Source organism: Primulina eburnea, chromosome 1 (genome assembly GCF_022965805.1).
Source record: "Primulina eburnea isolate SZY01 chromosome 1, ASM2296580v1, whole genome shotgun sequence".
Lineage (NCBI taxonomy): Eukaryota > Viridiplantae > Streptophyta > Magnoliopsida > Lamiales > Gesneriaceae > Primulina > Primulina eburnea.
In genome coordinates, this window is record NC_133101.1 from 41,950,902 (window position 1) to 41,967,865 (window position 16,964).

Consider the following 16,964-nt stretch of genomic DNA (forward strand, 5'->3'; position numbering starts at 1 on the left):
AGACCTTCTAAGAGCTTGTACTTCAACTACTGGTTGTTGGAGATTAGGTTCAACTACTATAGTTGAGGGAGTATCTTGAATTTCTTCAAGTTCTATCATCTTTCCTTTTCTATCTAATAGAAATTCCTTTTCAAAAATGTGGCATTTCTTGAAACAAACACTTTTGCTTCATTGGGACGATAGAAATAATACCCAACAGAATTCTTTGGATATCCTACAAAGTAGCACAAAGTGGATCTACTATCTAATTTATCTCCCACAGTCTGCTTCACGTAAACAGGACATCCCCATATTCTCTCGTAAGAATATTTGGGAGTTTTTCTCATCCATATCTCATATGGTGTTTTATTCACTGCTTTAGTATGAACATTATTCAACAACATTGCCGCGGTTTCAAGCACAAAGCCCCAAAACGATGTAGGCAATTCAGTAAGTCCAATCATTGATCGAACCATGTCCAACAAGGTTCGCTTACAATGTTCAGAAACACCGTTCAATTGTGGAGTTGCTGATGGAGTCCACTGTGAGAGAAAACATTCTCATTTAGATAACCCAAAAATTCAGCACTCAAGTATTCTCCACTTCGATCAGATCGAAGTGCCTTAGTATTTCTTTCTAGCTGATTTTCTACTTCAGATCTGAATTCTTTGAACTTTTCAAATGCTTCAGATTTATATTTCATACACATACCCATACCTTGCATGATCATCATTAAAGGTAATGAAGTAGGATTGCCATATTTTGTGCTAACACTTAGCGGGCCACAAATGTCTGTGTGGATCAAATCCAGTAGACCATGTGCACGTTCCACGTTTGCATTGAATGGAGTCTTGTTCAATTTTCCTTTTAGACAGGACTTACAAGTAGGTTGAGAATTTATGTCTGACAAGTCAAACATGCTTTCTCCCACTAGCTTGTGCATCCTTCTTTGGGAAATATGACATAGTCTAGCGTGCCATATTTGTGTGGGATTTGGATCATCTACCTTTCTTTTGTTTGATGGAATTATGTTTACTTGGACATTCACTTATCATTTCCAGAACATATCTGGCACATATAATTTCTTATGTATGGATTTCTTGCAGTGAAATAAATATGTTCTAACTTATCGGACTTTTTAGGCCTTTTAAGTGTCATTCAGAGTTTTCCACTTATTGGGATTGTTTTTCTTGTGAGGGGTGGAACATTTCTTTCCCTTACCTTGTGGGTCATTTTTCGTCCAACGAAAAGGCCCATTATAAAAACAACAATTCCCTGTTTTATGGTGATCTCATAAGTTACAAGCGTATTGACTAGCTCTTCAAGGCTATCATCTATCTTATTCAAATTGAAGTTCACCATAAACCCGTCAAATGAGGAAGAGAAAGACAACAAATTGATTTTATCTAGTAACTCGTTAGGAATCACATATTACAGGCCCATCACATTCTTAATAAGCCCAATCATATGTACACCATGCTCATGGGCCAAAGCCATGTCTTGCATGCGTGTAGTCATGAGCTCCTTGAAAATGGTGTGCATAGTTTCATGCACCATGCAACTCTTGCACGTGCATTCGAATGTCAGCAGCATTAAAAATTCCTCAAACTGTCCCTACAGTTCATTTGACGTAAAAGCGAGCATGTTACACTTAAGCTTGGATACTATGGTCCTACCATCTTGCATGCTTTGTCAGTTCAACAGGACTGACATTAGTGTGTATGCCATTTTCTCTGAATTCAGAACAATTTTCCCAACCAGTCTTGAAAATTAGATTCGATTAGGTTGTTAATAATAAAAATTTATTACGTGACGAAATCGAAAATATACTGATACGGAAACAGAATAATAGTTTTTGATTATTTTAAAATAATTTTAAGATATAAAATATGGATTTTATTTTATAAATTACCCTCCTACTATTTTGACATTTCCACCACCCTGTGATGAAAAAAGGAAATCGTATTTCTTTAGTAGGCACGTAGAGTCCAATTAGCCAATTATAATCCCGAATAATATCAGCCAATTATAATTTCTAAAAGGTAAAGTCCAATTGCATCCCTATGCAACCTCCGCGTGTTTTGCCTCACGTTTAGTAAGGACCCAATAATATGACGTCGTTTATTTTCGGATGTCAAACCAACCTATCAATATTGAATTGTAGTAGACGGTCGCAATGAGTTCCCCCAATAATATGAGCCGAAGTCATTGGAGTTCCACTCAATTCACATCATATGTCCGGTGGAAGTCACAGCATTCCGGCATACAGGCCTCCCCAATAATATGAGCCAGACACTGTCCGCGGGTAGCGATCAACATGCAACCACGGTTGATGGAAGGCAAGGAAAAATTGAACTCCTTTAATTTTTATTTTTCGGTTTGATATAAATTTTGAATCTTATTCAAAATGAGGGATTTTAATTTTAAAATTGTCTCATCATTTTAATTTAAAAATCACGTGCCACGAGTTTGTATATTTGCCGGATCCATGCAACTATATTAAATAATAATATACATACATGCGTACTACTATATATCGCATATATCATAATATGACATTCAACAATAAATAAGGATGATCGATCGCCAACACTATTAGATCCATGTGAGCCATACATGGATCCAGGTCCAAAACCTAGGTAAATGCAGGGATGCAAATGCAACTATTACAAGAGCTTCCAATATTTTACATGTCTTCATCTTGAGCATCGGGTCCACCATCTTCCAGTCTTGATCTCCCACTATTTCTAATAATTACATTTAAATAGCCATGGCACATAAGGATACATCTCATGGGGTGGGAAACAGACCATAAACCAGGCCCACTTTAAAAATATCAAATATTAAAAAATGAAAAAAACATTAAAATATCCTAACATACACCTAACACATTGGTCAAGGCTCTCGATCATCCTTCATTCATTTAATATCAAATATTAACATCAATTAATTAAACAATTTAATTAATTGATAAATCATATATCTAATAATTTTATTACTAACCACCACAATTATTAAAGAATTTAATAAATTAAATAAACTCCTTTATTTATTCAATTTCCAATTAAATCAATAATAATTGATTTCTTGTAAAACTCATTTTTACCATAAATAATTAAAAGCATATTCTAATTAATTATTTTACAAGAAAATTATTAATTTTTCAAAAATTAATTTTCCAAAATAAAAATTGAACCAATTTTCAAAAATATCAATTTTTTCCCAAAAGTTTGAAAAATCAGAAAATCGCACCCTATGCCCAAACAATTCAAGCCCATTATTCAGCGTGCTTCTCAAGACGCTCCTGGGCAGCCGCCCGCCCACGCACGCCCGCTGCCCGAACGTTTCGGGAAGCGGCAGCGGCCCTGTGCGCGCAGAACACGCACTGGCGCGCGCTGGCGCGCAGACGCCTGCGCTAGCGCGGTGTGCTCAGGCGGCCGGCGCCTGCGCTAGCGCTGTGCGTGCAGGCATCCGACGCCTGCGCGCACGGACTTAAAATTTTCTTGTGTGGTTAGAAATAAATTATTCAATATAATTTAAAATCATACGATTAAAAAACCTGGCTCTGATACCACTGTTGGATCACGATTTTCTACGCGCCCAAACGCAGCGGAAGTTTTAAAAATTATATTATTTTGACAATCAAAATATGTTTTGTTTTGGGCGCTCGTATGATTTTATCATAAATAAACATAGGATGTTTAGAAAAGTTATGCCTTAGGTGAATTAATCACTAGACACCAACCGATCTGGTATAACAGATCTGGCTCTTGATGAATCTCTACGAACTTTCTTCAAGAGACTCCTTTCTTTCCTTCTAATTAGGTCCACGACTGAATAGTGTGTTCCTCTTCCAATTTGCACTAGAAAATATGGAAGATATTTTGCGTAGGAGAGAAAATAATTGAAAGACGGCTCAAAATTCTTCCTCAAGAGAGGTGGCCGTTTTTTTTTATTTGGAAGAGAGGTTCTCGTGAGTTTTGTTGGTGGGTGGTGGTAGGGTTTTTATCTTTTATGATTTATATATAATTAAATAATAACTAATTATATAATTAACATTAATAGGTTTGATTTAATTAATTGGGCTAGTCCAACTAGTTTAATTAATTTAATCAAAGCCCATTAAAACTTTAATTATTTATTATGTTGGACATGTACTCCTACAAGCCCAGAAAACATACTACCCACCATATTTAATTTATTAATTAATAAACTCAAATTTTGAGCTTCATAAATTAAATAAATTATAAATTCAACATTTGAATTTATTATTTAAATTATAAATTAAACTCTTTGAATTTTTATCACCTCCAAAATTTAATATTTAATAAACCCAACTTTTGAGTTTAATAAATTAAATTATCAAATTTTATAAATTCAACTTCTTGAATTTATTATCTCCAAATTTCATAAACTCAACTTCTTGAATTTAATATATCATAAATTCAACTCCCTTGAATTTATTTTCTCAAAGTTTAATTATCATAAATTCAACTCCTTGAATTTACTATATCATAATATAAATTCAACTCCTTGAATTTATTCTCTCAACCTAAACAAACGATCCAGTGCTTGTGTGACCCTCAATGGTTCAATGATACAGCTAGCCGTGGGTTCACAACTCTTTGTGATTCAGAATAATATTTATTCTTATTCGGGCTTACCCTAGTTAGCCCCATTCTTTTCATCAACACCTTGATCAAGAATGTCAGAAGTCATTTCAGATTGCACCCATCGGATCATGGTAAGAGCGTCTAGTAGCATCGCCCCATGATCCCCTAGGTATCACTGATAGTGCATGCAAGAACCAGTCGATTATGATTAGCATACAGTAGGGTCCCTTCATCTCATATATCCCGATCGAATCAGCAACCATTAGTTCATCGAGGGTTGCATATTAATTCCTCACCCACATGTGAGCGGTGAATCCCCGACTACAATGCACTGGCTCCTATATGTGTCGTAACTATACCCAACCTCGCCACATGATGTTTCTTCAAGAGCCAGTAAACGATTCAAAGCACAGCCCTAGCATATAGAGCCTCAGTGTTGTCCCGGGTCGTAAGGACTAATGGTGTACAATCATAACCACGGACTTATCCTCTCGATGAATGATAACCACTTGGAAAGTCCGAGGGAGGGTTGTTCGGTATAATCATCATATGACTACCCATCTGTATGTTTGGACATCTCCATGCCCTTGCCAAGAAACGCAGTACACAACATAACAGATGCTAGTCTCGAGCTCAAGCGACCTTTATCCATGTTTTAGGCGGTTGAATCGACTAGGAACGAATTTAGAATATGTAGTGTTTACAAATGAGTTTCAACATCGAATTACGATTCATTTGTATTAAAGCATAATCAAAGACTTTATCTATGCTGTTTGCATGGGTATAAAGATAAAGTATAACAAGACCATATAAAGTTAAATTATATTAAAATAAAGATTGTTTATTTCACTTGAGTCAATAAATTCCCTAGCCAACCGTTGGCTCGCAGGACATCTGTTGGATCTCGGTTTTCTACGTGCCCAAAAACGCAGCGGAAGTTTAAATTTTTATTTTATTTTGAAAAACAAAATAATTTTGGACACTCCTATGGTTTTAACAAATACATAAACTTGCATAGGATGTTAGAAATTGTTATACCTTTGGTGAATAAATCACTGGGCTCCAACTATTCCGGGGTCAGCGCAAATAGCTCTTCGTGAATTCCAAACGAACGTACTTCGATCTCCGAATCAGTCCACGACTGAAATATATGTTCCTCTTCTAACTTGCACTAGAAAGTATAGAAGATTTTTCGTAGAGATAGAACACAAAATCTTTTGAGAGCACTTAGAATTGGAAGAGCCTAAAATTAGAAAAAAAATATTCTTCTCTAAAATCGTTTCGGATGACTTTTCTTTTTCTTAAAAGCCTTTCGGATGCCATTCTTCAAGTAAGGAAAAAATCCTTATTAATTTTCTAATATTTTATTCACTTAATTAATCATATTAATTAAGTTAATCAATATTCCAAATTTGCATCTCATATCATTGTGAATCTCGGTTAATGGAATTTTGGAGACTTTCTCCTTTTTCTAAAGATTCGGTCAATGCCTTATATCAAAAAGAATCAAAATCCTTCATTGTTTTTTTCTAATCCTTTCTTAACTTAATTAATCTAATTAATTAAATTAATTAAAGATTCTAAATATGCATGCCAAACTCTTTTCCAATCTTGATTTTCTTTTAAAACATATATTTGTGAGATCACCAAAATATAAATAAGGCATGTGTACTTCTTTTAACTGTCTTTAGTAGTCAAGCTCTCAAAATTTCTATAAGCTTTTATAAACTCTATTTATAAGCTTATCGATTGATCACATCAAACTTATTTCTTAAAAATTCAACTCATTGAATTTATTATCTCAACGGGAACAAGTAAACCAGTGCTTGTGTGACCCTCAATGGTTCAGGGATACAGCTAGCCGTGGGTTCACAACTCTTTGTGATTCAGGACAATCTCCTTAATTCGGGCTTACCCTTATTTGCCCCATTCCATGCATCAACATTTGATCATGAGAATGTCAGAAACTAATTTCTGATTAAACCCATCGAATCATGGTAAGAGCGTCTAGTAGCATCGCCCCATGATTCCCTAGGTATCACTGATAGTGCCTGCAAGAACCAGTCGATTATGTGTTGCATAGTAATTCGATAACTATGTGATAACTATAATAGTGGCATCGCGTGTATTATTTGAGAACTCATTCTCTAACATACATCTCATACTCTGGTCAGAGATTCCATGCACTATTATTTCATCAGATCACACAGGATATCCACACCCATAGGTGAGCGGTGAATCCCTGACTACAATGCACTGGCTCCTATATGTGTCGCAACTGTACCCAACCTCGTCACCTGATGACACTCCTGAAGCCGGTAAACAAGTCAAAGCACAGCCCTAGCATATAGAGCCTCGGTGTTGTCCCGTGTCGTAAGGACTAATGGTGTACAATCATAACCACGGACTTATCCTCTCGATGAATGATAACCACTTGGAAAGTCCGAGGGAGGGTTGTTCGGTATAATCATCATATGACTACCCATCTGCAAGTTTGGACATCTCTATGCCCTTACCAAGAAACGCTGTACGCAACATCAAAGATGCTTGTCTCAAGCTCAAGCGACATTTATCCATGTTTTAGGCGGCTGAATCGACTAGGAACGAATTTAGATTATACAGTGTTTACAAACGAGTTTCAACATCGAATTACGATTCATTTGTATTAAAGTATAATCAAGGTCTTTATCTATGTTTGATAACATGTGTATACAGATAAAGAAATAACAAACCATGAAATAGTGAATTATATTAAAATAAAGATTGTGCTTTACAACTGAGTCAATAAAATCCCTAGCCAACAGTTGGCATACATGGCATCTACTCTAACAATTTCCCACTTGCCCTAGAGCCAACTACCCATAAACTTTAATCCCATTGCTTTGCGATGCTTCTCAAACAATGGTCCTGGCAAGGGCTTTGTAAGTGGATCAGCAACATTATCTGCAGAGGGGACTCTTTTGACTGATATGTCTCCTCTTCTCAGAATCTCCCGGATGATGTGGAACTTCCTCAGTATATGTTTGGATATTTGATGAGACCTTGGTTCCCTTGCTTGCGCAACGGCACCAGTGTTGTCGCAGTACACCGGGACTGGATCAACTCCATTAGGAATGACGCCCAATTCTTGGACAAAATTCCTCATCCAAACTGCCTCTTCGGCTGCAGCTGATGCAGCAACGTATTCAGCATCAGTGGTGGAATCCGCAACGGTGTCTTGTTTGAAACTTATCCAAGAGACAGCCGCACCATTAAGCATGAATACAAAACCAGAGGTTGATTTCGAATCATCTACGTCACATTGGAAGCTAGAATCAGTGTAGCCTTCCAATTTCAATTCTCCACCCCCATAGACCATGAACAAGTTCTTAGTCCTTCTGAAGTACTTAAGAATATCTTTCACGGCCTTCCAATGCATTGGACCAGGGTTCGCCTGATATCTGCTTGTAACACTCAGAGCGTAAGCAACATCAGGGCGCGTTGATATCATACCATACATGATACTACCAATGGCTGACGCATATGGAATACGTGTCATCATATCTATCTCTTCATCAGTCTTGGGGCACATTGCCTTAGATAGAGTAACACCATGACACATTGGTAAGTATCCTCTCTTGGACTCTTCCATAGAGAATCGTTTTATAATGGTATCGATATATGTGGCTTGGGTGAGCCCCAACATCCTTTTTGATTTATCTCTATAGATTTGTATTCCTAATACATAGGATGCTTCACCCATGTCCTTCATGGAGAATTTGCTGGCCAACCATACTTTAGTTGATTGCAATAATCCTACATCATTCCCAATGAGCAGGATGTCATCAACATAAAGCACTAGGAATGTCACTGTACTCCCACTAAATTTCTTGTACACGCATGGTTCCTCAGGATTCTTAGCAAAACCAAACTCTTTGATAGTGCTATCAAATCTGAGGTTCCAACTCCTTGACGCCTGCTTGAGACCATATATTGATCTCTGAAGTTTGCATACCTTATGGTCACTTCCTACTAATGTGTATCCCTCAGGTTGAGACATATAAATTTCTTCTTTGATGTCTCCATTAAGGAATGCAGTCTTTACATCCATTTGTCATATCTCATAGTCATACCATACTGCTATGGCTAGTAGTATTCTAATGGACTTAAACATAGCGACTGGTGAAAAAGTTTCCTCATAGTCAATTCCTTGCCTTTGAGTATAACCTTTTGCAACCAGTCTTGTTTTGAAGGTCACTACCTTCCCATCCGCCCCAAGCTTTCTTTTGTAGATCCATTTGCATCCTAGGGGAACGATTCCCTCAGGTGGATCCACTAATGTCCAGACTTGGTTTGAATACATAGAGTCCATTTCTGACTGCATGGCTTCAAGCCATTTTGTTGAATCAGTATCAGATATTGCTTCTTTGAAATTCATTGGATCACATCCAACACAATGCTCATCATGGCTTTGTTCATGAAGAAGTGTATATATGGCAGGTGTTCTGATAACCCTATCAGACCTTCTAGGAGCTTGTACTTCAACTACTGGTTCTAGGGTATTAGGTTCAACTTCTAAAGTTGAGGGAGTACCTTGAATTTCTTCAAGTTCAATCATCTTTCCTTTTCTATCTAATAGAAACTCCCTTTCCAAAAAGGTGGCATTTCTTGAAACAAACACTTTTGCTTCATTGGGATGATAAAAATAATATCCAACAGAATTCTTTGGATATCCTACAAAGTAGCACAAAATGGATCTACTATCCAATTTGTCTCCCACTGTCCGCTTCACGTAAGCAGGACAACCCATATTCTCATGTAAGAATATTTGGGAATTTTTCCCATCCATATCTCATGCGGTGTTTTATCCACTGCTTTAGTATGTACATTATTCAACAACATTGCCGCAGTTTGAAGCGCAAAGCCCCAAAACGATGTAGGCAATTTAGTGAATCCCATCATAGATCTAACCATGTCCATCAAGGTTCGATTACGACGTTAAGAAACACCATTCAATTGTGGTGTTGCTGGCGGAGTCCACTGTGAGAGAATCCCATTCTCTTTTAGATAATCCAAAAATTCAGCACTCATGTATTCTCCACCTCGATCAGATCGAAGTGTCTTAATACTCCTTTCTAGCTGTTTTTCTACTTCAGATCTGAATTCTTTGAACTTTTCAAATGCTTCAGATTTGTGTCTCATTAAATAGACATACCCATACCTCGAATAGTCATCAGTAAAAGTAATGAAGTAGGATTGCCCATATTTTGTGCTAATGCTTAGCGGGCCACAAACGTCTGTGTGGATCAAATCCAATAGACCATGTGGACGTTCCAAGTCTCCCTTAAAAGGAGCCTTGGTCATTTTTCCTTTTAGACATGATTCACAAGTAGGTAGAGAATTTATGTCTGACAAGTCAAACATGCCTTCTCCCACTAGTTTGTGCATCCTTCTTTGGGAAATGTGACCTAGTCTAGCGTGCCATATCTGTGCGGGGTTTGGATCATCTAACTTTCTTTTGTTTGTTGTTGTTTTCTTTTGTGCTTGGATATTGTTCAACGGAATATCTTTCAATTTTAAGTTATAGAGATCGTTCATTAATTCGCCGGTTCCTATCAAACATTCATTCTTGTAAATATTGCAAACACCTTTAGCAAAAACACAAGAATAGTCATTTCTATCAAGCATAGAAATAGAAATAATTTTTTTAACCAATTCAGGAACATATAAAACGTCTCTCAAAAGTAACTTAAAATTATTGTTCAAAATCAAAGTAATGTCTCCAATAGCAGTTGCAGAAACCCTTGCTCCATTCCCCAATCTTAGAAATGTCTCGCCATCTCTAAGTCTCCTGCTTCTTGCCATCACCTGCAAATCATTGCAAAGATGAGAACCACATCCGGTATCCAATACCCAAGAAGAGGAATTAATTGAGACATTTACTTCTATGTAAAACATACCATGGCCAGAACGCTTCTGGGCAAGATACTCCGTACAGTTACGCCTCCAATGTCCAGGCTTGTTGCAGTGGAAACAGACATGCTCTGACTTGTCGGTCTTTGAGAACCCCAAAGTGGGTTTCTTGTATGGCTTTTTGTTGGGCTTATTCTTCTTTGGTGGGGCAGAACGTTTCTTGCCTTTATTTTGGGCTCCTTTTTTCATACCAGACGATGAGCCCACTAGAAGAACATGCTTTTCTTTCTCGATTGTGGCCTCATAAGTGGTAAGCATATTGACCAACTCTTCAAGGGTGGACTCAAGCTTGTTCATGTTAAAATTAGCCACAAATCCATCGAACGAGGGGGGCAGTGACAACAAGATAATATCAGTCGAGAGCTCAGCAGGAATAACCACGTCGAGTCCTACCAATTTCTCAATGAGCCCAATCATCCTAACACCATGCTCATGGACAGAAGTCCCATCTCGCAGACGTGTAGTCATGAGTTCTTTCACAATAGCGTTGAAAGCGGACCGGTTACGGTGGCCGGAAGCGCAACGGAAGCACAAAAATCGAATTTTATGAGGAAAATTTCGGCCACCCCATTTCTTTGTGCAACAAATACAAAAACACACATAATGACATTCATAGGGTGTTAGAAAATCGTTACCTATCAATCTCAAGAGATTGATGATGGCACCAACCAAGTTGTAAACAACTTGGCTCTTGAATGGCATGAAGAAATCTACAAGCTCCTCCTTTTCTTTGAGTTCTTTCCTTCAAAATCAAGCCCACCACTAACTAGGTAAATCCCTTCTTGTTTTGCACTAGAAAAACAAGAAGATTTATCAAAGAGAAGTATTTTATTCTTCAACAATTTGAAGAACAAAATGGAGAAAAATCTTGGGAGAGAATTGGAGGTGAGGTTTCGGCCATATGCATGTGTAATGGAGGAGGGAAGAGTTCTCTTGGGGTTGCAAAAAGTTGATCCAAAAAGTGGCATGCCATGCCAATATTTTATTCAAAAGTAATCTCCAACCCTTCACCTCCCATGCATGCATACAATATAGTTTTTAATCAAATTAAAAACTTTGGACTAAATTTAATTATCTCAAACATATTTGAGACTAATTAAACATTACTTGAATTTACCCAAGTCCCACTAGTTAAATAATTATTTTAATTGAGCTCTACTAGACTCAATATTATTTAATTAATCCAACAATTGAATTAATTTAATTATTTGGACTCTACTAGGCCCACTAGTGTTTAATTAATTCAACACTTGAATTAATTTAATTTAGTCCATAATAATGTTTATGAAAATCACAATTTTCAAATACATTATTCACTTGGCCAAATTTTAATTTAGGAACACTTCCATAAATCAAAATTTACATTTCTCTCATAGAAGTCATACTTCTATTTTTCCTTACACTTATAAACTCATTTATAAGTCGTTCAACACTTTGAACTATTTTCTCCATTATAGAAGTCATACTTCCAATTTTTCTTACGCTTATAAACTCCTTTATAAGCCGTTCAACACATTGAACTATTTTTACTTCTCATCGGGATTTACAAAGCTAGTACTTGTGTGGCCCTCAATGGTTCATTGATACAACTAGCCGTGGGTTCACATCTCCATGTGATTCGGACTAAACATGTCCTTATTCGAGCATACCCCAATTGCTCCATTCTTACTTATCAACTCCTTGATAGTAAGAACGTCAGAACTCAAGTCTGATAGTACCCAACCAATCACGTTAAACGCCTAGCAGCATCGCTTACGTGATTCCCTAGGTATCACATGATAGTGCCTGCAAGAACCATTCAATTATGGTTAGCGTACAGTACGGTCCCTTCAACTCATATATCCCGATCGATTCGACAACCATTGGTTTATCGAGAGTTGTCAATGAATCGATACTATGTGTCATGTCGTAGTTGCATCGATGGTGTAATCTATGAAACACCTTTCATAATTACAACCATACTCTGGCCAGAGATTTCAACCTACATACACATGATAACACATAGGATATCCATACCCGAAGGTAAGCGGTGAATCCCCGACTACAATGCATCGACTCCTATGTGTTTCGACAGAACACCCAACCTTGCCACCTGATGACCCCATGAGAGTCGGTAAACAAGTCAAAGTGTAATTCTAGCACATAGAGTCTCAATGTTGTCCCGGGTCATAAGGACTAATTCTGTACAACCATAAACCAGGACTTTTCCACTCGATAAGTGAGAACCACTTGGAAAGTCCTTTTATGGAGGGTTGTTCAGTGCACTCTACAAGGAGCACCTATCTGCATGTTCGGACATCACAATGTCCCCTACCAATGAAACATGGTACTCACATCGCAGATACTAGTCTCTAACTCGAGCGGCCTATATCCTTCTTAGTGGCGGCTGAATCGACTAGGAACCGTTTAGAATATACAGTATTACAAATATGAGTTTCATGATACTCATCATATGAGCATCTCATATTCTTTCTACTATTTGTATATTCAAGGGCTTTATCTATGCAGCTAGCATGGGTATACAGATAAAGATTTGCCAAAATAATAATTTCAAATATTATTAAAATAAAGATTGCTTATTCATAGAGTTTCATTGTGAACACTCGGCCAACACTTGGCCCACCTACTCTAACAAGCGTGTCTCTCTGAGCGAGTCTGTACTCCATACAACTCTTTCAGATGAAAGTGAATGTCAGGAACATTCACAGCCTCCTCAAACCGCCTCTGCAGTTCATTCGACATAGAAGCCAACATATAGCTTTTAGCTTGGAGATCATGGTCCCACCATTTCTCAAGCTTAGCTAGTTCAGTCTCACTGATGTCCGAAGCTGCCTCCTTCGGTGGCTTCTTATCAAGCACATACATAATCCTTTCCGAGCTCAGAACAATTTTTAAATTTCGAAACCAGTCATTATAGTTAGGGCCAGTCAACTTGTTTTGATCGAGAATGATTGAAAGTTTATTGCGTGATGACATTGCAAATATACTGAAAAGGAAAAACATATAATTGTTAGTGACTATTTTAAAATAATTTTAAGATAAAATGGATTTTTATTTTATAAATCTCCCTCCCACTATTTTGACATTTCCACCACCCTCTGATGAAAAAGGGAAATCGTATTTCCTTAATGGGCACGTAGAGTCCAATTAGTCAATTATAATCCCGAATAATATCAGCCAATTATAATTTCTAAAAGGTAGAATCCAATTGCATCCATATGCAACCTCCGCGTGTTTTGCCTCAGGTTTAATAAGGACCCAATAATATGACGTCGTTTATTTTCACGTGTCAAACCAACCCATCAATATTGAATTGTAGTGGACGGTCGCCATGAGTTCCCCCAATAATATGAGCCGAAGTCATGGGTGTTCCACTCAATTCACATCATATATCCGGTGGAAGTCCCAGCTTTCCGACATCCAGGCCTCCCCAATAATATGAGCCAGACACTGTCCGCGGCTAGTGATTAACATGCAACCACGGTTGATGGAAGGCAAGAAAAATTAAACTCTTTTAATTTTACCCTTTTTTCGGTTTGATATAAATTTTGAATCATATTCAAAATGAGGGATTTTAATTTCAAAATTGTCTCATCATTTTAATTTAAAAATCGCATGCCATGTTTGTATATTTGCCGGATTCATGCAACTATATTATATAATAATATACATACATGCATACTACTATATATCACATATATCATAATATGACATTCAACAATAAATAAGGATGATCGATCGCCAACACTATTAGATCCATGTGAGCCAGACATGGATCCAGGCCCAAACCTAGGTGAATGCAGGGATACAAATGCAATTTATTGCAAAAGCTTCCAATATTTTACATGTCTTCATCTTGTGCATCGGGCCCACCATCTTCCAGTCTTGATCTCCCACTATTTCTAATAATTACATTTAAATAGCCATGGCACATAAGGGATACATCTCATGGGGGTGTGAACGGACCATAAACCAGGCCCACTTTAATAATATCAAATATTAACAAAATGAATAAAACGTAAAATATCCTAACATACACCTAACACATTGGTCAAGGCTCTCGATCATCCTTCATTCATTTAATATCAAATATTAACATCAATTAATTAAACAAATTTAATTAAATGAAAAACATATATCTAATAATTTATCACTAGCCACCACAATTATTAAAGAATTTAATAAATTAAATAAACACCTTTATTTAATTTCCAATTAATTCAATAATAATTGATTTCTTGTAAAAACTCATTTTTACCATAAATAATTAAAATCATATTCTAATCATTTATTTTAAAAGAAAATTATTAATTTTTCAAAATTTAATTTTTTCAAAAGATAAATTGAATTATTTTTCATAAAATATCAATTTAATCCAAAGTTTTGAAATATCAGAAAATCGCACCCTAGGCCCAAACAATTCAAGCCCAATAACCAGCACAGTGCACGAGACGTTCTCGGGTAGTCGCCCGCGCTGCCCGTGCACTGCCCGAACGTTTCGGGCAGTCGCAGGCACGATTGCGCGCACAACCGTGCGCCAGAGGCGCGCAGGCTGCGTGCGCTCGCACGCTGCGCGGACGCTCCGCGCAGCGCCTGCGCGCGCGTCGGGCGCACGCTGCGCGGACCCTCCGCGCAGCTCCTGCTCGCACGCTGCGCGCGCGGTGATCGAGCAAAACTTGCACAGTGAATAGTCCCAAAATTTGTTGTATAATTAAAAGCTCGATTTAAATATCGCAAGTGCACGATAGTCAAGTTATAATAAACGTAAGTGAATACGAGTATCGTTCCACAAGGACTGCGTTACAATATCTTTATTTCCAAGTAAATTTCTTTAGCAACGATAGATTGAGTTGGTAATTAAACTAAAGTGAATTTAATAACTAAAATAATTAAAGTGCAAGAAAAAGCAATCAAGAAATCAATGATTAAATTGGATTAAAATCAAATGAGAAATGAATTTGTTGGGAATTATCAGTTCACCTACCGCTCGTGTTCAAATAATTATACTCGACTTTTACTCGTGCATTCGACGGAATTCCCTAGACTAATTAATATACTCTGTCGAGCTATATTAATACTAATCATAAACATGCAGTAATCAAGTATCCTCAATTATTTAACAGTTCACGATTGCATTACGTTCTATGGAATCCACTAGCTTTCATCCGGGTGAATTATCACTATCGACACGTATCCAATTCCGTATATCTACTAAAATTGTAAATCCGTGGTCTATACTATTCGATCCTATTGTCAATTATTCTATCGAAATCATCAACAACATGAAATAATCAAAGGAAGTTAGCTAGACTTCAATTGAAATAAGAAAGCACAAAAGCATAAACAAATCACTCATAGAAACGTCGAGCAACAATGTTAAACAACGAGTACGGGGTAGGATCCCCTCAAATCCCAACAAATCTAGAGTTTAGCCACTAAAATTCATAATAAAAACCAACAACAATCTAAGAAATAAAAAACTGAATAATGAAAATACTAAAGATGACGACGGATGACGGCCACCACGCGTGGAAATCTCGAGGTCTTCGAAATCTCCTTTGCTCCTAGCCTTTTCTCCAAGAAATCTGATGAAAGTGATGAAAAAATCCCCCAAAACGCCGCCTCTCTCGTGTATTAGGTCTATGGTGTAGAATAGAGTCCAAAAAAAAGGAAACATATCTTTTCAAATCTCGCAGCTCGCTAGGGCGATTACTTTTGACCGCTGGGGCGAGTGGTTCTCGAATTAAAATCATCGGCTATGTCCATGGTCTCGCTGGGGCGGTCACTTTGGACCGCCCTAGCGAGAGGTTCACGCAGAAACTCCTCGGCTAGACCAACATTCGCGCTGGAGCGGTCACTTTTGTCCGCCCTAGCGAGACACTCTCGCAACAACTGCTCGACCAAATTAAAATGCTCGCTGGTGACCGCCCTAGCGAGATCTCTTCGCTGCTTTGCCAAATAAAATCCCACTTTTCGGTCCAATTCCTACAAAACAACCACAAAATACACGAGATCAGCCATATGCTAAATAATGATAGAAAAATGCTAAATTAAACTAAAACAAACTAATGTGATGCATGAATGCGACTCGAAAACAACACTAAAACACGTAAAAACGAGTCCTATCAACCCCCTCATACTAACCTTTTGCTCGCCCTCGAGTAAAATAAGTTAAAGCACGAGATACTAAACAAACTCAACAACCACAACATTACTCAAACAAGAAATAACTAACACGAGTAAATGTCAATGGTGAGTTAACAATGTTTATGTTCATGCCTCAGTTTACTTTCCCACTACCAATCAAGTCAAATCGCAACCGAATACTCATTCTCATCTATACATAAATTTCGACACTAATTTGAACGTGTGTGTGTGTGTCATGATGGGTCTAGTCATTCGTACTTCAAATAGATCAAA

At 37.4% G+C, this 16,964-nt stretch overlaps 1 protein-coding gene across 1 annotated transcript; it reads right to left on the reverse strand.

The window, feature by feature from the left end:
* Window positions 1-13,172: 13,172 nt before the first annotated feature.
* LOC140807058 (uncharacterized) lies at window positions 13,173-13,520 on the reverse strand. The gene has a single exon (XM_073163724.1). The coding sequence runs from the start codon at window positions 13,518-13,520 to the stop codon at window positions 13,173-13,175; it is 348 nt and encodes a 115-aa protein (XP_073019825.1).
* Between the last annotated feature and the right edge of the window lie 3,444 nt (window positions 13,521-16,964).